We start from the raw sequence: 23029 nt of genomic DNA on the forward strand, positions 1-23029 counted from the left end.
ATAAACATTTAAGCTTAAATAATTTTGTACTTCAAAATAAACATTTAAACCTAAATAATTTTGTATTTTAAAATATACATTTAAACCTAAATACTTTATTTTATCTGTAATTTTCTCTCTAACCAAGTTTATTGGTTAGTCTAGGTTCGCATTTATTTAGATAATCGAGACTCTATTGTAATTTTCAAAAAGAAGTTAATGTAGCTAATAAAACTTCACACTACCATGATATATCAAGAACAGAGTTAGAAAATAAGTCATGAATAACTACAAGTGGCCTTTTCATTGATGTAACCTAGAAAAAATTGAAATACATTTTTACTAAAATTACTCAACATTTTCCTTTAGTTATTTTTATATTATTTGCTATTTATATCAATTAGAAATAAATATGATAAATGCTGTAACTTTCAAATTAAATGAAAGGATAAATTTTTAAAAAATATATCTCACCCAAACAGAAAGAGAACGGTCTCTGCTACCAATAGCACAGCAACAGAAATGTTCAACCTGTTCAAAAATACATTTTTTAATAATTAAGAAAAAAAATCTATATAAAATACATTGGTTTAAAACTGTTTCTTATTATTGTTGGTGCATTCTTATAGATCAAAATTATTGTACAGTAGGGAACCGATTATCCGGAACGTTCGGGACCCTCGCTATTCCGGATAACTGATTTTTCCGGTTTTCTGAATCGCTACAAAAGGCCGTTTTTTTATTGTTAAACCAAACTAAAAAGAAAAAAATATTTGGAAATAATCTTAAAAAGAGGAAAAATCTATGAAGTAATATACTAATGATAATTTCCAAAATGATGGTAAGGTAAACATCTTTCAAAATAGAAAGAAAAGTCCAAAAATCTTATGAGGAAAAAAACATTTTTAAAAAAAAATGGCAGGAAAATTTATCGAATTTCGTTCCGGTTTTTTGGTTTTCCGGTTTTCTGATTTCCGGATAACGGGTTCTGTACTGTATTTTTAAATTCTCAAAGATATTTTACCTAAAAAATATTAATTTATCCTTTATTTAAAGTAATATTTGTTTATCATTAGACCACAATATATTTCTCGGCTATAACTGTTTTGTGACTCTGATTATTATTCAGTCTTAAAACGAAAACAGGTGTTTCTTTATTATAAAGTAATCCTTTAATATTACCTTATTTTGTAACATTTCACAATGAAAAAATTAATAATGGTGAACATTTCCCAATTATTAAACACTAAGTACAGTGCATAAAAAAATAAACAAAACACCCTGAATAACTTTTGATCTAATGATTGGATTTTCAAGTACTACGACTAAATCTTAATGGTTCGAGGACGTCATGTCAAATAAGCTAATTAATTAGTGCAGAACATATTTTAAGTTGCAAAATCAGACACAAAAATGTACTTTTTCTGAATAATCAAGCTGCCCCCATCGTACAAGGGGGGTGGATAGCCCAATCTCAGAAGTATAGATCCAATAAATTGGTCAGAAGAATGGACCAAAGTTTGAATCCCTAAATGTTAATTTTATTTTTTGCTTATTTCAATTATAAATTATCACATAATTTTTAAGCGAATTGAAAACATTTTGAGCACATTTATATAATTCATTTATCCAAAAATAATTCCACACAAAAAATTATTGTTAATAATAATCCATTTTTTATTTTTTTTTATTAAATAACAATCGTAAAAATTCTGAATCGCAAGGAATACAAAGTTTTAAATCAGTTTAAAAAATGTAATTTTATACGACAAAATACAAAATTTGAACAAAATCAGTAGAATAGTTTCTGAAAATCAATTTTTTAAAAATGTTTTTTCAGGAATTATTAGACCAATTTCATTCAAATTTTATATTGTCATATAAAGTTACATTCTTTAAAATGATATTAAAATTTGTATACTTTGTAATTCAAAATTTTTCTGAGTAATATTAAACAAAATAATAAAAAATAAGAATTATTAAACATCATTTTTGTGATAAATTTTTCTTTTAGATAAAGTACTTTAAAATTATGAGCAAAAATTTTTCAATTCACTTAGAAAGATTTTGAGAAATTTTGAAATATGCAAAAAAAAATAAAATTAACTTTAAGCGATACAAATCTTGGACCGCTTTCCCCACCAAACTATTGGAACATATTTCTCAGATAATGAACTAAATTTTGGGGGTCAGAAATCATAATCTGTAGATAAAAAGGCCTCTTTATTTAAAGAAAGTACATTTTTGAATCCAACATTAAAATTGAAAATATTGTTTGCACTAATTAATTAGCATATTCGTGGTGACACCCTTGAACCATTAAGAATTGATTTTCAATATATGGAAATCCGATCTTTAGTTCAAAAGTAATTCAGGGTGGGATTGTTTTGTTTTTTTTTTTTTTTTGCAAACTGAAGGTATTTATTTTCATAAAAAGTTTTATGTAAAACTGTTTAGTCAACAGACACCATTAAAATAATGGATTATTTTTATAAGATTCCTTCCACTAATCTAAATGATTTCTTAAAAGAAAAGTATTTGCTGAGTTTTTATAGTGATCAAAATTAAACAAGAATTTAACAAATAAAATTAAGGATAAAGTTTCAACGGTAATCCAGCAAAATAATTAAGATTTAAATTTTATCCTATTTAAATTGAGAACTAATTCTACACAACCAAATTTGTGTTAAGATGATAAAACACTGAGAAAACTTTCAATTGAATACTTTTTATTTTTTAAAAAAGCAAACATCGGGCACAAAATCTGTGAAACTAAATTTGTGTTAACATAATAAAACATTTTAGTATCTTTTAATTGCATACTTTTTATTTTCGATAAAAACAAGTTGTTACAACAAAAAACAACAAAAAATGATTGCTAAGGAGTCATAGAGATTGCTGAGCGTATGGAGTAGGAGGGGGAGCACCTTGGTAGTTACAAATACAATTAATCAATCTTATTTGAAAAAAATTATTTTCTTACCTTCTCAGAGTCTTTGGATATTTGAGTGCAAAGTATATTAGGATTAAAACGCTAGAACAAAGAAAGAAAAAAAAAACAACTTTAAAAGAAAATTTGATAAACAGAAGTTCATAAAATAAAAGATAAAACAAAAATAAACTCTTGGACAAATAATTTAGAGATTTCTATACTAATTTTAAACCACATTCCATTTGCAAGACACTTTTATATCTCATCTCATAAAGACATTCAGTTACTGAGGCTCAATGAGTTTCATTGGTAATTGAGACAATATATTTAAAATTCTTTAGCATGGTTTCTATCTTTTCTTTGGGCAAATTCATACTGAAACTTTGCCAATAACTTTAATAAGTCATTGAATACTTAAAAAAAAAAAAAAAAAAAAAAAAAAAAAAAAAAAACAGTACCAGTAACAGTAAACTAAATTTGCCAATTTTCTGAAAAAATTGGGAATCTTTTGTTTCTATTCTCAATAACAAAGATAATAATATTACAAGAGCTACAAATAACAATAGAGCAAAAACAATACCCCCACTTAAGAAAGCCTAACAACCCCTTCTAGCAATAATTGCAACATCAGCAGGCTGTAGCCACACTGCTCACATTACCCTAACCACACTGTTACATAAAATAACTAGGTACTTAATGATACTTAAGAGTACTTTCATAGCTACTTAATTAATGATATTTAAAATAACAATGTTTTATACTCTATTAAAAATTTCCATGCTAAATATGGAATCTCCTTAAATCAAGGCTCATAACAAATGAGTTTAACATTATTTCCTCCCTTACTTAAATTTTAATTCCTGAAAGCAGATATTGAGTAGAACACTTTTAGGATGGAGCATGGATAAGAAAAAAATGCAGTAGATTTCACAATATAAAATCAATTTTATAATTGTTTCATAATGTACTAAATATTTTATACATAGGGAATTTTAGGGTTTTTTTTAATCTTCAAAATAAAAAAGATGGCAATATTTCCCACATATGATTAACATGAAATGAACTTGAAATCTTATGTAATACATTTACTCATAATTTTGAATAGGCATTTAACTCATCAAAAATAGTAAAAAGATTTCATAAATAATTTAAAAAGAGAGTTAAATACTTTAAAAATAAACTGAACATTTCAGAACAAAAGAAAATTTTTAAACTGATTTTTATAAATGAGGCTCGCTTCATTATGTTTTAGTAATATTTATTTAAATACTCAAGCAAGCAATAAAAATCTGTCCAAAAATTCTATTTATAATAGGGATTTTTTTTAGGAAATTTTCTAAAATGTACAAAAATTAGGAGAATTTTTATTAAACCAGTCGACCAGGAGAATCTGGCCAAATCCAGTAGAGTGGGCAGTTATTTTAGTATTATAATGAAATAAATTTTCCATATTACACTAAAAAAAAATCATTAAAGGAATTTTTTTATTCCATGAATAGCAGTCAAACAAGATTAAAATAACTTACAACACAAGTTATAGCTTTCCTATGACCTACAAAGTCCCGGTTGGCTTTCCATCCATCTCTCTCAATAATCTGAGCTGTAGGCCCAGAGTTATTCATGGCATGGGCAGAAACCAAATAGCGGCCATCGGGAGACCAGCTCAACCGCAAAACATGGGTAGTCCCACCACACTGAAAAGAAAGAAAAAAAAACACCATCTATTAATAATTACACAAGTAACTCCATCTCTCATGGGCAATGCAGGATTTTTTATTAATTATGTGATGAGGAGTGGTCTAAAAATAATATCACTAGTTCACAATATTTTTGACCTTCTCTGTTATCACAAAGCAGGGTTCGTGATTTTTTTGATTTTTTTAAAAAAAATCAAAAAAATCGGATTATTTTGATTTAAATCAGATTTTTTTGATTTTTATTTAAATACACTATAAGAGCTTTAATTTATGATCAAAAAAACTTTATAAATGCTTAATCAAAATTAAATTAATGTTAAAACTATATTATAACAATATTTTAGAAGCTCTAACTTACTAAAATAATTTTTCATTATAATGCATAGCGACCATTTTGATACAAAGGCATGATTGAAATTAAAAGACAAGATAAAATAGATAATTTAAAGAATACTACTTTAACTAATAACACAAAGTTTCAATTAGCACAGTATAATTTTAATTTAAAATTGTGATCTCTTTTTTTTCTCATGATTTATAAAATGGCAAAATAAATGCAACAGATTGTGTTTATAAATGTTGTTATTCATCAAAAAATAAATATTCAATCTATATATTTTTATGTTAAAATATTCATTTTTAATCCTTTATTAAAATAAATAAGTTAAGCTAAAAAACATTTTTAAAAAAATCTATGTACTCATTGGAATTTTTTTTCACAAAAGAAAATCTGATAATTTCAAAGATACCGTAAACATATTATGAGAAGAAAAATAAAAACCAGTTAATAACCCTACTGCTTCAAATAGACTTTGATAGGGAAGAATGACACTATATCAGGAAAAAAATATCTGAACTCTCCAAAATCAATAAAATCTTTCTATTTTTTTCTTTCTTTTCAATATAACCTCAAGCTTTAGAAATATAGAAATTTCCATCAATAAACTATGATGTAGATTTGAATTTCATGCTTTTTTAATCAAAAGGTAGAATTTTAATTAACATTTGCCTTTTGAAAAAAAAAGCATGTTTATTTACTTTCTACAGCTATGCAAGTCTATATTAAGACAGCATTAAATATTTACTTTAATCTGTACTTTCAATGTTAAGAATCAAAAGATTTTTAAACATGTAATTTTAAATGTGTTTAACACACTCCAAGAAAGAAATTTCGCTAACTAAAATTAATTAATGCAGCAATTTATTTAAAATAAATTTTAAAACTAAGAAAAGAAAATATTAAAAGTATCAATAATTTAAAGCACTGTTTTTTAACTTTTAAAATCAATATAATATATGTATAAAAATCAGTTGATTTAAATCAATGATTTTTTTTAAAAATCATTTGATTTTAATCATGATTTAAATCGCGATTTAAATCAAGCTGATTTAAATCAACGAACCCTGTCACAAAGTGTCACACTTCCTTGTACTCTTCTTAACATTTATCCACACTATATTTCATAAGTATATATTAGCACTTCAGAAGCGAAACATATGCGACAGGAGTAGAATGAAAAGAAATTTAGTAACTAGTCCACAGGACTAGAAACAAAGATATAACCAGTCCTAATACTATTTCATTGGTCTGTTTTTGTTATCTATAAAAAAAAGGTTAATAAAATGAATTATGTATAAATCACTAGTCCACAGGACTAGAAACTAAAAGATATACTGTTTGTCTAAGATAAGTACTCTGATCGCCACTAAGTATGCGGCAGTCTGGTGCTATGGAAACAAGAGAGCATTTTAGGGAGGGTAGCTTCGATGAAGAGGTCTCCTTTTCTCTAGCCGAAACCAGTCCTTAAGAGGGACCCCACACCCCTACTCAAAATAATCATACCTCGTTACCATAGTCACCGCCACAGCTCCAGACGAATGTCTGGCAGAGTACCTATCTTAGACCAACAGTAAGTAGTCCTTACACTATTTCACTGGTCTGTTTACATTATCTATTAACCTTTTTTTACAAAAAAAAGTTAATAAAATTACAATACAGAGAACGTATGAACACAATTTTGATAAAATATGCTATTTTGTTTACAAAAAAGAAGAACAAATGCAAATATTGTGAGGATAGAGGGGTTTCATTCCATAACAATTGATATATAGAATGATCTGAAAATATTCCAAGGAGCCAAGGAGTGGAGGAGCCTTTTTTTTTTTTTAGCATTAAAGGTGAATAAATGAAGAAATTAAACTAGATACATTACTTCAAAAAAAAAAAGAAAGAAAGAAAGAAAGATGCATACAGAAAGAAAGATTCTGCAGATTAGAAAGACTATCTGCAATTCCTGCCTTACAAACGAAAATTTGCTGAAAAAACTATAAAATTTTATAACAGTCTTTTAAGTTAATTTAAAAATGCTTAATGGGGAAAAAATCATTATTATAACATGAAAATTTCAAAATGTAGAATTATTAATTCAAAGTGTCAAAAGATTTAAACCTCTTACTCTTACAAAAATTTTAAATAGCCTTTTTTTTTTAAACAAAACATTAAAAACAAAGGGTTTTTAAAAAACTTAAAGATGCACACTGTAACAAAAAAAAAAAGTCCACCCTGAATAACTTTTGATCCAATGATCAGATTTTCACATTTTAGGGCTCATTCTTAATGATTCGAGAGTATGACCTTAAATATGCTTAACTACTTACACTACACTTTAAAATACACTAACTTATTTACAATACTATTTACAGACAATATTTTAAGTTACGAAATCAGACACAAAATGTACCTTCTCTGAATGAACATCCCTAAGTGTTTTTAGAAGACCAGCCATTCTGCTTGCCCTTTGATTCCCAGATTGCCGCTACCCCTATACAGGGATGCCAACTGCTCCGCTTTCTGAAATATTTTTAATAAAGTGGTAGCAAAATATTTAGTAAGATTAGTTAAAGAAAGATAGTTACGCCTACTTTTTAAGACAGTAACCAGTTAATTGCGGCTTTAACGTTGCATTTCATATCATATTCATAATTTTTGATATTTAGTGGTGAAAAAATTATTTAAAATGAAAAACACTAAACTAAAAGTAACTTCAATTTCGTTACCACTAGAAAATACAATTTTACAAAGCGGAGCAAGTTGGCATCTCTGCCTATATTTTGTGGGTCAGAAATTTGAATCCGTCAAAAAAAATGGCATGTTTATTCTGAGAAAGTACATTTTAACGCCTGATTACGTAGCTTAAAATATCGTCTACACTTATAAATTAGAATATTTGAGGTCACCACCTCGAGCCATCAAAATTTAGTCCCAGAATGTGATGTTCCGATCATTAGGTCAAAAGTTATTAAAGGTGATCCTTTTTTTTTCCCCTTTGGCCCACTGTACATGTTCTACACAATTAGAGAAAGGATTAGAAAGCAGATAAGAATTCTTACTTCAAGGAATGGTTCAGTAATGACAGCTTCTTGCTGCCAATCGTGTGTACGCCACACCCTCAATGTTTTGTCATCAGACTGCAATGAAAAAATAATTTAGTACCTTATCTCATACAAAATATGACTTGAATACACAAAATACTTACCTGAGATGCAATATACTTTCCAACAGGATCCCAAGAAACGCCTTTAACGAGACCACTGTGACCTTTGAGAACAGCAATGATTTCTACAAAAATGAAAAATATAAGTTTCTTTCCATGGCTATCAAGAAGGAAACAGGTTTCTTCCAATTCACTTTTTCAAATGCAAATAATGGTTATTAAAACAATTTTTTTTAAACAGTTTAGAATTGCAAGCTAGTTTAAATAAAGCCATTTAATATATCATTCTCGAATAAATGAAAGGCAACAATGAAAAGTAAATTGAATAAATTACTTAAGAAATTGAAATGATTGTTGTTTTATAATTTGAACTGAAAAAAGGTTTTAACTGGGCTTGGTCTCATGATTAAATTTTCATGAACTTTTTTATTACTTTCATACAAGTAATAAAAAATTTAGTTCAGTTACTAAGCATAAAAAAATTTATAAAAATCTGTTACTTCTGTTCGGTACTTTTGCTTTGTAAGGCTTATACAATTTTCAAGTAACTTTTATTTAGATAAAGATTTCAATTTTCTTTGTTCAGACATCCGAGTGGCAAAACTACAAAATTTGGTCTTCACTTGAAGTATATTATGAGCTCTCATCATATAAATCATTATAAAATGATCAAGAGATCTTTAGGTTTGATATCAGAGGGTGGAAAATGAAGCCTGAAAAAGAGAATATCGTTCAAAATGCAGCAGTTGCACATGAGAGTACAATAATCTCACCGAACCCAGCTCAGTAGACACACTTACAAGTATTTCATCAAACATGTAAAATGATTGGCGCTTTCATACGCTATGGACCGAAGTTAGGTCAAAATAGATTATTGAAAGAATTGTGAAAACGTTGAATAGAACAATGTGAAACGCTTTTGCATAATATGTTACGAAAATCAACATGGTAAAGAAAAAAATCTCACTTTGGAAAAGGGAAAATTAAGCACTATTTAAAAATACTTAAAGAAAAAAGTACCTTTAAGGGCTTTTAAAAAACGAATATCAAAAATAAGCACTTTTAAGCACTTTTTAAAAACACTATGCACCATGATATACTATGTAACGAATAAATAAGTATAATTTGAATACCAAAAAAAAAAATTTTTAAATGCCACAACATATTTCCATTCTGTAAAACTGCTTCTGTAAAGATGCCACTGTAATTATTTCCTTTCAAAAAATTTTTGGTTTAAATAACAAAAATATTATGCCTGTTTTATTGTGAAATAAAGAAAACTTAAAAGCTAATATGAAAAGCAACATTCAACCTAATCAGCCTGACAATTTTTTAAGCTCATTCAAGAAACCATACTTAACATTTTACACATACGTTTAGATTACTTAGAAACATATCATTCATTAAACAATGAGCTTGATTAATTTCCGGCTGTTTGCAATAAGCCCTGATTAATGAAAGCTTATTGTAATAGCCTTTTCAAAGGCTTATCACAAAGTTTTAATTAAGTTTTGAAACAACTTAATAAAAGATACGTACTAATAATTAATAACAGGAGCACCTAAATAGATAAAAATGTATTAACATTCTATTACCTAATAAGAAACAACTACCACACATTTTATTTATGTTGATTAATATCAAAAGTGTAAATATCAATAGAATATAGAGCATTATTTTGGATTTCAATCAATTAACATCATGAGCAAAGATATTATGTTAATCATTATTGATTAACGAAAAGAAACAAATGTGCCTTTAACAGAATAAAAATAAGAAACAATACCTTGCCATTTTAATGTGTTCCATATGACTATAGTATTATCAACACTACAAGATGCCAGCCAAGTATCTCTGGGAGACCAAGATAAATCAAGGACATCTAAATAAAGACGAACAATATTTTAATAAAATATTCTTGATTGGCATGTTATTACTAAAATGGATAATAAACATTAAATCAATTAAGTCCAAAGTTCGTAGTTTTTTTTAATTAGCCTACAACATATCAAACAAAAATAATTAAATTGAATATGTTACAAATAAACAAATATGAGTGCTGTAGCAAACTTGTAACAATGCTTTATTTCTGACAAATTGAGTAAACAGTAGAATTTGATGACATGAGAGAACGGTACTCGAACTGTGAACTTAATTCAAGTGTGTCATTCAAGACAGAACTAAAACCAAACATGCTGATAAAATTGTGCATTAGAGTATTAAATAGAATTAAACAGTAAGTCTGAAGTTTTCCTGAAACATCACCAGCTGATTCTTTAGTATTTCTCTTAACATAAAATTGCATATGATTAAAAATACTTTAAAAAAAAAAAAATTTAATTATAGCGCTCTGTTTAAGTAAATGGACTAAAATTTTAAAATATTTGAATCCTTTATTTATTTAAAAAGACTAATTATTATTTAGAGTTATTTAATAGACATAGCCCTCATAAAAAAAATCATTACAAAAGATATAGAAATACACACTAACTGAAATAACAAGCATTCTAAAAGGAAAAAAATATTCTCTAGTAAAAATATAAAATAAAAACATTTAAAAAATACATACCTCCAGAGTGTCCCCTTAATGTACTAACACATCTCCAATGTTCCACGTTTCCCATTTTCCCATTACTTCCAAATGCTGTAGAGCCAAGACCATATCTATTGCATACAAAAAGTGGTTTACTTCATTTTCATTAAAAGTTTAATAAATTAAAACTAAAAGTAACTAAAATTACAATATCACAAAATTGGATCAATGATAGGAATAGACATTCTTTTAATAGAAACCTACTTTGTCTAAGACAGAGGGGGGAAATGCAACAACAAAAAATTGACAAAATGGATGACATAGAACTAGTCAAAATATAATTGTAAATATAGTTAATCTCAAAATATAGTTGTATTCTTTATGCAAAAAAAATAAATAAATAACACTGGTTATAAATACCGTAAATGGAACCCACAGGATATTTTGCACTTAAAAGGTTGTAATTTTTACTATCTCCCTAAATGGGAACGCATAAAAACCTTTTTCTTTAGTTCCTTAAAAACTATCCTGGACTTAGAAAAAGTCTCAGAATTTTTTGCACCAAAACAACCACTCACCTACAATTAGATAAGAGGAAAATGACCCTACATACCTCATTTTTCTGGTAAGAGGGCAAGAGGAATCAGTCTGAACCGCAGTTGTATTTTTAAAAAAAGGGTACTTTGGGATTATCGCATCAACTATTTTTGTAATTTGGGATTATTCTGTCGACCATTATTATCAAACCAGATATTATCTCTAATAGGTAGATTCTGCGCCAATAACTGCAAGTTTTATAATATTTACTCTGTAATCCTTGAGTAAGTTAGTTTTCTTAAGCGTATTGAAATATACTATATTTTTTACTTCGCTGCAAAATCATTCAAATTTGGGGTTTGCCCAGCACTGAAGAGCAGTTGTTTGTGCTTTTGTAGTTATCAAGGAATTTTGGTTGGCGAAATGATTTATAATAATATATATAGTTAAGATTTAAGAATAATTCAATGTGTAATTATTAAAAAAAATAGAGGTTTTTACTTTGTTTTGATTCTTTTCATTACACTTTATTACATATTTTTACAGTTACAATTTTTTAATATTATTATTATTTGGTAAATTTGATGTGTTTAGAATGTTTATTTCAGAAATTGCTTTTCATTATGATGGCGCCAAATCATTTGCGCAGTTTCGAGAGGGTTGTCAGGTCGACAGGATAATCCGAAAGAGCTAAAAAATTTAATACAACTTTTACAATACTCTTAAATTTTAAATTCAATTTCTATTTTAAATAAGGCATTTTTAAACAATAAAACTTTTTCAGTCTCCCACAATAGAGTTAATTATAAAACAGTAAATATTTTGTTTACATAAGCCTTTCCACATTTAAGAAATTTTAAAAATTATTTTTCAAAAAAAAAAGAAGGAAGAAACATTAAATAGTAAAATTTTATATGTACTATAACTTTTCAAACTATGAACAAAAACATTGTGAAATCTTCAGAATTCAAGATAATGTATTATCATTTCATAATCTCACAATTAAGCAAGTGGCAGTTAGTTAACAACTGTCAGTTATAAATGAATTACATTCCTTAGCTTTCTATTATCTTATCTATTATTTCAGTCATCTTATCTATGGAATCGCAACGAGTTAAATATGTAAAAAAATGATAATGCAAACTTGAAATTTGCACATCATAAGAACAATGCATTAAAAATATCATAATTCGAAAAACCTTGTGAAATGGTGATAGTAAAATGATAAACACCATTAAAACTGTGATAGAATTGTCACAAATCGAACATGTCATAATGCTAAGAAAAATTCGTAATTTGCATGACATAATAACACTGTATTAAAAATATCGGAATTTGAAAAACGGAGTATAAAAGGTAACTTCCCAAGTAATAACTTCCAAAAAAAATATCAGTCAACAATGAGAAATTGTGACAGAATCGTCATAAACACATTTAATATTTCAAACACATTTAATAGTGAAAACTCAAATTCAAACTTTGAATGTTATCATAAAATTAATTATAATATTATATATAATTATAGTATATAGTAATAATAGCATATAGTAAAAAATACATCATAGCATTAAATACATCAGAATTTGAAACAAAAAAACTGTGTGAAAAGGGTTGCAAAATAATAATTTCAGGAATCATCAAATTATCAAACAACACTTCAAAAAGTGATAGCTCAAAATTGAAATTCATCTTTCATTCAAAAAGGCAAACAGAGAGGCCCGCCCTGCAAAAGCCCTGCCTAGAAAGAACCCTGGATGTAATATTTAAAATTAATAATTCAAATACAAACTTTCTATAGTCTCATTTAATAAAATATGTCATTTTTCATATTGAGAATAGTTGATTACTTCCAAACAGGAAGAAGCCTATTTTTTGGGTTAGTATTTTAGATAAGAAAAAAAATTTTGCTAACACAATATATTAAGAAAAACATCAATGGTGTGGTAGAAGTTTAGAAACCGTTTAGAGCACAATCCTTTAAATTACAGAGTAGAAATTCCACACTTTGGAAAAAGATATTTTTAGAGCTATTTCAAGCAATAACTTTGATTAAGCTGCACATATAATTAAAGGTCAAGTTTCTTATTTCATTCAGATAAATTTATCGATGTTGCACATAAATTTATCAATAATCCAAACTCATAAAATTACTGCTTTCTAAAAAGTTTAACCTACTTTAAGAACGATTTGGAGCCAAATTATTTAGAAAAAAAGCACATGTAGAACAATTCATAGCAAAACAGTCGGTGTTATAATAGTTTTGAAACTATTAAAACAAAAATCGTACCACTAACCAACAAGGCAAAAGAAAACTTTGATAAGTTTAATTCAAAAACTAAAATACAATAAAAATAAATAAATATCAACTTACCTTCCGATTTGCCATATCATTAGAACCTTGTCATCGCCACAAGAAGCTAAATATTTTCCACTACCAGACCACCGGACACAATTTACACAAGCTTAAATAAAAAGATTCACAACTTTAATTTCAACAAAAATATTTTAGTATCTAAGCGTGAATGTAAATTTAATACTTCTATTTTAATCAGAAAAAAAAATTTAAAAACACATACAATTCAGTTATAACAGCATTTTTAACAGTCACCAGTTTTTCAAAAATGGAAAATTGTAAACCATTAAAAAAAAATTTAATTAATTCAATTATACCATCAGAATCTCATCCATTATATCATTAGAATCAATAATATCATTAGAACCAATAATATCATTAGAACCAATAATATCATTAGAACCAATAATATCATTAGAACCAATAATATCATTAGAACCAATAATATCATTTGTACCTTGTCATCGTCACAAGAATCAAAATATTCTTCACTACCAGACCACAGGACACAATTTCAAAAGCTTCAATAAAAGGATATAATTTAAAAACTTTAAATTCAACAAAAACATTTTGGTATAAAAGTGTGCATGTATTTTACTATTTCAACTTTAAACAGAAAAAAAAATTAAAAAACACTTACTATTCAGTTATAACAGCATTTTTAACAGTCACCACTATTTCAAAAACTGAAAATTGTAAACCATAAAAAGAAAATTGTAATTAATTCAATTATACTATTAGAACCTCATCCATTATATCATTAGAATCAATAACATCATTAGAATCAATAATATCATTAGAATCAATAATATCATGGAACCAATATCATTTGAACCTTGTCATCATCACAGGAATCTAACAATTTTTCACTACCAGGACACAATTTACACAAGCTTCAATAAAAGGATTTAATTTAAAAACTTTAAATTCAACAAAAACATTTTAGTATAAAAGTGTGCATGAATTTTACTATTTCTATTTTAAACAGAAAAAAAAATTAAAAAACACATACTATTCTGCTATAACAGCATTTTTAACAGTCACCACTTTTTCAAAAACTGAAAATTGTAAACCATTAAAAGAAGATTGTAATTAATTCAATTATAAAATTAGAACCTCATCCATTATATCAATCGAATCAATAACATCATTAGAATCAATATCATTTGAACCAATAATATCATTAGAACCAATAATATCATTAGAACCAATAATATCATTTGAACCTTGTCATCGTCACAAAAATCTAAATATGTTTCACTACCAGACCACAGGACACAATTTACACAAGCTTCAATAAAAGGATTTAATTAAAAAACTTTGAATTCAACAAAAACATTTTAGTATAAAAGTATGCATGTATTTTACTATTTCTATTTTAAACAGAAAAAAAAATAAAAAAACACATTTTATTCAGTTAAAACAGCATTTTTAACAGTCACTACTTTTTCAAAAACTGAAAATTGTAAACCATTAAAAGAAAATTGTAATTAATTCAATTATACCATTAGAACCTCATCCATTATATCATTAGAATCAATAATATCAATTGAACCTTGTCATCGTCACAGGAATATAACAATTTTCACTACTGGACACAATTTACAAAAGCTTCAATAAAAGGATTTAATTTAAAACACTTTAAATTCAACAAAAATATTTTAGTATAAAAGTGTGCATGTATTTTACTATTTCTATTTTAAACAGAAAAAAAAAATTTAAAAACACATACTATTCAGTAATAACAGCATTTTTAACAGTCACCACATTTACAAAAACTGAAAATTTTAAACCATTAAAAGAATGTAATTAATTCAATTATACCATTAGAACCTCAGTCATTATATCATTAGAATCAATAACATCATTAGAATCAATAATATCATGAGAGCCAATAATATCATTAGAAGCAATAATATCATTTGAACCTTGTCATCGTCCCAAAAATCTAAATATTTTTCACTACCAGACCACAGGACACAATTTACACAAGCTTCAATAAAAGGATTTAATTTAAAAACTTTAAATTCAACAAAAACATTTTAGTATAAAAGTATGCATGTATTTTACTATTTCTATATTAAACGGAAAAAAATTTAAAAAACACATTTTATTCAGTTAAAACAGCATTTTTAACAGTCACCACTTTTTCAAAAACTGAAAATTGTAAACCATTAAAAGAAAATTGTAATTAATTCAATTATACTATTAGAACCTCATCCATTATATCATTAGAATCAATAACATCATTAGAATCAATAATATCATTAGAATCAATAATATCATTAGAACCAATATCATTTGAACCTTGTCATCGTCAGAGGAATCTAACAATTTTTCACTACCAGGACACAATTTACACAAGCTTCAATAAAAGGATTTAATTGAATAACTTTGAATTCAACAAAAACATTTTAGTATAAAAGTATGTATGTATTTTACTATTTCTATTTTAAACAGAAAAAAAAAATTTAAAAACACATTTTAATCAGTTATAACAGCATTTTTAGCAGTCACCACTTTATCAAAAACTGAAAATTGTAAACCATTAAAAAAAGATTGTAATTAATTAAATTATAAAATTAGAACCTCATCCATTATATCATTCGAATCAATAACATCATTGGAATCACTAATATCATTTGAACCAATAATATCATTAGAACCAATAATATCATTTGAACCTTGTCATCGTCACAAGAATCTATATATTTTTCACTACCAGACCACAGGACACAATTTACACAAGCTTCAATAAAAGGATTCAATTTAAAAACGCTAAATTCAACAAAAACATTTTAGTATAAAAGTGTGCAAGTATTTTACTATTTCTCTTTTATGCAGAAAAAAAATTTTAAAAACACATACTATTCAGTTATAACAGCATTTTTAGCAGTCACCACTTTTTCAAAAACTGAAAATTGTAAACCATTAAAAGAAGATTGTAATTAATTCAATTATACTATTAGAACCTCATACATTATATCATTAGAATCAATAACATCATTAGAATCAATAATATCATTAGAACCAATAATATCATTTGAACCTTGTCATCAACACAAGAATCTAAATATTTATCACTACCAGATCACAGGACACAATTTACACAAGCTTCAATAAAAGGATTTAATTTAAAAACGTTAAATTCAACAAAAACATTTTAGTATAAAAGTGTGCAAGTATTTTACTATTTCTCTTTTATACAGAAAAAAAATTTTAAAAACACATTTTAATCAGTTATAACAGCATTTTTAGCAGTCACCACTTTTTCAAAAACTGAAAATTGTAAACTATTAAAAGAAGATTGTAATTAATTCAATTATACTATTAGAACCTCATACATTATATCATTCGAATCAATAACATCATTAGAATCAATAATATCATTTGAACCAATAATATCATTAGAACCAATAATATCATTTGAACCTTGTCATCGTCACAAGAATCTAAATATTTTTCACTACCAGACCACAGGACACAATTTACACAAGCTTCAATAAAAGGATTTAATTTAAAAACGTTAAATTCAACAAAAACATTTTAGTATAAAAGTGTGCAAGTATTTTACTATTTCTCTTTTATGCAGAAAAAATTTTTTAAAAACACATACTATTCAGTTATAACAGCATTTTTAGCAGTCACCACTTTTTCAAAAACTGAAAATTGTAAACCATTAAAAGAAGATTGTAATTAATTCAATTATACTATTAGAACCTCATACATTATATCATTAGAATCAATAACATCATTAGAATCAATAATATCATTAGAACCAATAATATCATTTGAACCTTGTCATCAACACAAGAATCTAAATATTTATCACTACCAGATCACAGGACACAATTTACACAAGCTTCAATAAAAGGATTTAATTTAAAAACGTTAAATTCAACAAAAACATTTTAGTATAAAAGTGTGCAAGTATTTTACTATTTCTCTTTTATACAGAAAAAAAATTTTAAAAACACATTTTAATCAGTTATAACAGCATTTTTAGCAGTCACCACTTTTTCAAAAACTGAAAATTGTAAACTATTAAAAGAAGATTGTAATTAATTCAATTATACTATTAGAACCTCATACATTATATCATTCGAATCAATAACATCATTAGAATCAATAATATCATTTGAACCAATAATATCATTAGAACCAATAATATCATTTGAACCTTGTCATCGTCACAAGAATCTAAATATTTTTCACTACCAGACCACAGGACACAATTTACACAAGCTTCAATAAAAGGATTTAATTTAAAAACGTTAAATTCAACAAAAACATTTTAGTATAAAAGTGTGCAAGTATTTTACTATTTCTCTTTTATGCAGAAAAAATTTTTTAAAAACACATACTATTCAGTTATAACAGCATTTTTAGCAGTCACCACTTTTTCAAAAACTGAAAATTGTAAACCATTAAAAGAAGATTGTAATTAATTCAATTATACTATTAGAACCTCATACATTATATCATTAGAATCAATAACATCATTAGAATCAATAATATCATTAGAACCAATAATATCATTTGAACCTTGTCATAGTCACAAGAAACTAAATATTTTTCACTACCAGACCACAGGACACAATTTACACAAGCTTCAATAAAAGGATTTAATTTAAAAACGTTAAATTCAACAAAAACATTTTAGTATAAAAGTGTGCATGTATTTTACTATTTCAACTTTAAACAGAAAAAAAAATTAAAAAACACTTACTATTCAGTTATAACAGCATTTTTAACAGTCACCACTATTTCAAAAACTGAAAATTGTAAACCATAAAAAGAAAATTGTAATTAATTCAATTATACTATTAGAACCTCATCCATTATATCATTAGAATCAATAACATCATTAGAATCAATAATATCATTAGAATCAATAATATCATGGAACCAATATCATTTGAACCTTGTCATCATCACAGGAATCTAACAATTTTTCACTACCAGGACACAATTTACACAAGCTTCAATAAAAGGATTTAATTTAAAAACTTTAAATTCAACAAAAACATTTTAGTATAAAAGTGTGCATGAATTTTACTATTTCTATTTTAAACAGAAAAAAAAATTAAAAAACACATACTATTCTGCTATAACAGCATTTTTAACAGTCACCACTTTTTCAAAAACTGAAAATTGTAAACCATTAAAAGAAGATTGTAATTAATTCAATTATAAAATTAGAACCTCATCCATTATATCAATCGAATCAATAACATCATTAGAATCAATATCATTTGAACCAATAATATCATTAGAACCAATAATATCATTTGAACCTTGTCATCGTCACAAAAATCTAAATATGTTTCACTACCAGACCACAGGACACAATTTACACAAGCTTCAATAAAAGGATTTAATTAAAAAACTTTGAATTCAACAAAAACATTTTAGTATAAAAGTATGCATGTATTTTACTATTTCTATTTTAAACAGAAAAAAAAATAAAAAAACACATTTTATTCAGTTAAAACAGCATTTTTAACAGTCACTACTTTTTCAAAAACTGAAAATTGTAAACCATTAAAAGAAAATTGTAATTAATTCAATTATACCATTAGAACCTCATCCATTATATCATTAGAATCAATAATATCAATTGAACCTTGTCATCGTCACAGGAATATAACAATTTTCACTACTGGACACAATTTACAAAAGCTTCAATAAAAGGATTTAATTTAAAACACTTTAAATTCAACAAAAATATTTTAGTATAAAAGTGTGCATGTATTTTACTATTTCTATTTTAAACAGAAAAAAAAAATTTAAAAACACATACTATTCAGTAATAACAGCATTTTTAACAGTCACCACATTTACAAAAACTGAAAATTTTAAACCATTAAAAGAATGTAATTAATTCAATTATACCATTAGAACCTCAGTCATTATATCATTAGAATCAATAACATCATTAGAATCAATAATATCATGAGAGCCAATAATATCATTAGAAGCAATAATATCATTTGAACCTTGTCATCGTCCCAAAAATCTAAATATTTTTCACTACCAGACCACAGGACACAATTTACACAAGCTTCAATAAAAGGATTTAATTTAAAAACTTTAAATTCAACAAAAACATTTTAGTATAAAAGTATGCATGTATTTTACTATTTCTATATTAAACGGAAAAAAATTTAAAAAACACATTTTATTCAGTTAAAACAGCATTTTTAACAGTCACCACTTTTTCAAAAACTGAAAATTGTAAACCATTAAAAGAAAATTGTAATTAATTCAATTATACTATTAGAACCTCATCCATTATATCATTAGAATCAATAACATCATTAGAATCAATAATATCATTAGAATCAATAATATCATTAGAACCAATATCATTTGAACCTTGTCATCGTCAGAGGAATCTAACAATTTTTCACTACCAGGACACAATTTACACAAGCTTCAATAAAAGGATTTAATTGAATAACTTTGAATTCAACAAAAACATTTTAGTATAAAAGTATGTATGTATTTTACTATTTCTATTTTAAACAGAAAAAAAAAATTTAAAAACACATTTTAATCAGTTATAACAGCATTTTTAGCAGTCACCACTTTATCAAAAACTGAAAATTGTAAACCATTAAAAAAAGATTGTAATTAATTAAATTATAAAATTAGAACCTCATCCATTATATCATTCGAATCAATAACATCATTGGAATCACTAATATCATTTGAACCAATAATATCATTAGAACCAATAATATCATTTGAACCTTGTCATCGTCACAAGAATCTATATATTTTTCACTACCAGACCACAGGACACAATTTACACAAGCTTCAATAAAAGGATTCAATTTAAAAACGCTAAATTCAACAAAAACATTTTAGTATAAAAGTGTGCAAGTATTTTACTATTTCTCTTTTATGCAGAAAAAAAATTTTAAAAACACATACTATTCAGTTATAACAGCATTTTTAGCAGTCACCACTTTTTCAAAAACTGAAAATTGTAAACCATTAAAAGAAGATTGTAATTAATTCAATTATACTATTAGAACCTCATACATTATATCATTAGAATCAATAACATCATTAGAATCAATAATATCATTAGAACCAATAATATCATTTGAACCTTGTCATCAACACAAGAATCTAAATATTTATCACTACCAGATCACAGGACACAATTTACACAAGCTTCAATAAAAGGATTTAATTTAAAAACGTTAAATTCAACAAAAACATTTTAGTATAAAAGTGTGCAAGTATTTTACTATTTCTCTTTTATACAGAAAAAAAATTTTAAAAACACATTTTAATCAGTTATAACAGCATTTTTAGCAGTCACCACTTTTTCAAAAACTGAAAATTGTAAACTATTAAAAGAAGATTGTAATTAATTCAATTATACTATTAGAACCTCATACATTATATCATTCGAATCAATAACATCATTAGAATCAATAATATCATTTGAACCAATAATATCATTAGAACCAATAATATCATTTGAACCTTGTCATCGTCACAAGAATCTAAATATTTTTCACTACCAGACCACAGGACACAATTTACACAAGCTTCAATAAAAGGATTTAATTTAAAAACGTTAAATTCAACAAAAACATTTTAGTATAAAAGTGTGCAAGTATTTTACTATTTCTCTTTTATGCAGAAAAAATTTTTTAAAAACACATACTATTCAGTTATAACAGCATTTTTAGCAGTCACCACTTTTTCAAAAACTGAAAATTGTAAACCATTAAAAGAAGATTGTAATTAATTCAATTATACTATTAGAACCTCATACATTATATCATTAGAATCAATAACATCATTAGAATCAATAATATCATTAGAACCAATAATATCATTTGAACCTTGTCATCAACACAAGAATCTAAATATTTATCACTACCAGATCACAGGACACAATTTACACAAGCTTCAATAAAAGGATTTAATTTAAAAACGTTAAATTCAACAAAAACATTTTAGTATAAAAGTGTGCAAGTATTTTACTATTTCTCTTTTATACAGAAAAAAAATTTTAAAAACACATTTTAATCAGTTATAACAGCATTTTTAGCAGTCACCACTTTTTCAAAAACTGAAAATTGTAAACTATTAAAAGAAGATTGTAATTAATTCAATTATACTATTAGAACCTCATACATTATATCATTCGAATCAATAACATCATTAGAATCAATAATATCATTTGAACCAATAATATCATTAGAACCAATAATATCATTTGAACCTTGTCATCGTCACAAGAATCTAAATATTTTTCACTACCAGACCACAGGACACAATTTACACAAGCTTCAATAAAAGGATTTAATTTAAAAACGTTAAATTCAACAAAAACATTTTAGTATAAAAGTGTGCAAGTATTTTACTATTTCTCTTTTATGCAGAAAAAATTTTTTAAAAACACATACTATTCAGTTATAACAGCATTTTTAGCAGTCACCACTTTTTCAAAAACTGAAAATTGTAAACCATTAAAAGAAGATTGTAATTAATTCAATTATACTATTAGAACCTCATACATTATATCATTAGAATCAATAACATCATTAGAATCAATAATATCATTAGAACCAATAATATCATTTGAACCTTGTCATAGTCACAAGAAACTAAATATTTTTCACTACCAGACCACAGGACACAATTTACACAAGCTTCAATAAAAGGATTTAATTTAAAAACGTTAAATTCAACAAAAACATTTTAGTATAAAAGTGTGCAAGTATTTTACTATTTCTCTTTTATACAGAAAAAAAATTTTAAAAACACATACTATTCAGTTATAACAGCATTTTTAGCAGTCACCACTTTTTCAAAAACTGAAAATTGTAAACTATTAAAAGATTGTAATTAATTCAATTATACTATTAGAACCTCATACATTATATCATTCGAATCAATAACATCATTAGAATCAATAATATCATTTGAACCAATAATATCATTAGAACCAATAATATCATTTGAACCTTGTCATCGTCACAAGAATCTAAATATTTTTCACTACCAGACCACAGGACACAATTTACACAAGCTTCAATAAAAGGATTTAATTTAAAAACGTTAAATTCAACAAAAACATTTTAGTATAAAAGTGTGCAAGTATTTTACTATTTCTCTTTTATGCAGAAAAAAATTTTTAAAAACACATACTATTCAGTCATAACAGCATTTTTAGCAGTCACCACTTTTTCAAAAACTGAAAATTGTAAACCATTAAAAGAAGATTGTAATTAATTCAATTATAAAATTAGAACCTCATCCATTATATCATTCGAATCAATAACATCATTAGAATCAATAATATCATTTGAACCAATAATATCATTAGAACCAATAATATCATTTGAACCTTGTCATCGTCACAAGAATCTAAATATTTTTCACTACCAGACCACAGGACACAATTTACACAAGCTTCAATAAAAGGATTTAATTTAAAAACGTTAAATTCAACAAAAACATTTTAGTATAAAA

At 25.8% G+C, this 23029-nt stretch overlaps 1 protein-coding gene across 1 annotated transcript in view; it reads right to left on the bottom strand.

Annotated features, from left to right (window-relative positions):
* Positions 1-23029, bottom strand: part of Hira (histone cell cycle regulator-like protein) — a 58155-nt gene that overhangs the window by 28348 nt on the left and 6778 nt on the right. The window contains exons 4-12 of the mRNA XM_043051599.3: positions 13544-13634; positions 10672-10766; positions 9889-9984; positions 8145-8227; positions 7999-8076; positions 4438-4605; positions 2963-3013; positions 454-510; positions 225-295 (exon numbers count right to left, since the gene is read on the bottom strand). Coding sequence (XP_042907533.2) covers positions 225-295; positions 454-510; positions 2963-3013; positions 4438-4605; positions 7999-8076; positions 8145-8227; positions 9889-9984; positions 10672-10766; positions 13544-13634 — 790 coding nt within the window. The remainder of the gene's footprint in view (positions 1-224; positions 296-453; positions 511-2962; positions 3014-4437; positions 4606-7998; positions 8077-8144; positions 8228-9888; positions 9985-10671; positions 10767-13543; positions 13635-23029) is intronic.

The sequence above is a fragment of the Parasteatoda tepidariorum genome, chromosome 2 (assembly GCF_982258835.1).
Source record: "Parasteatoda tepidariorum strain Cologne lab strain chromosome 2, Ptep-v5.0, whole genome shotgun sequence".
In the NCBI taxonomy this organism is placed as follows: domain Eukaryota; kingdom Metazoa; phylum Arthropoda; class Arachnida; order Araneae; family Theridiidae; genus Parasteatoda; species Parasteatoda tepidariorum.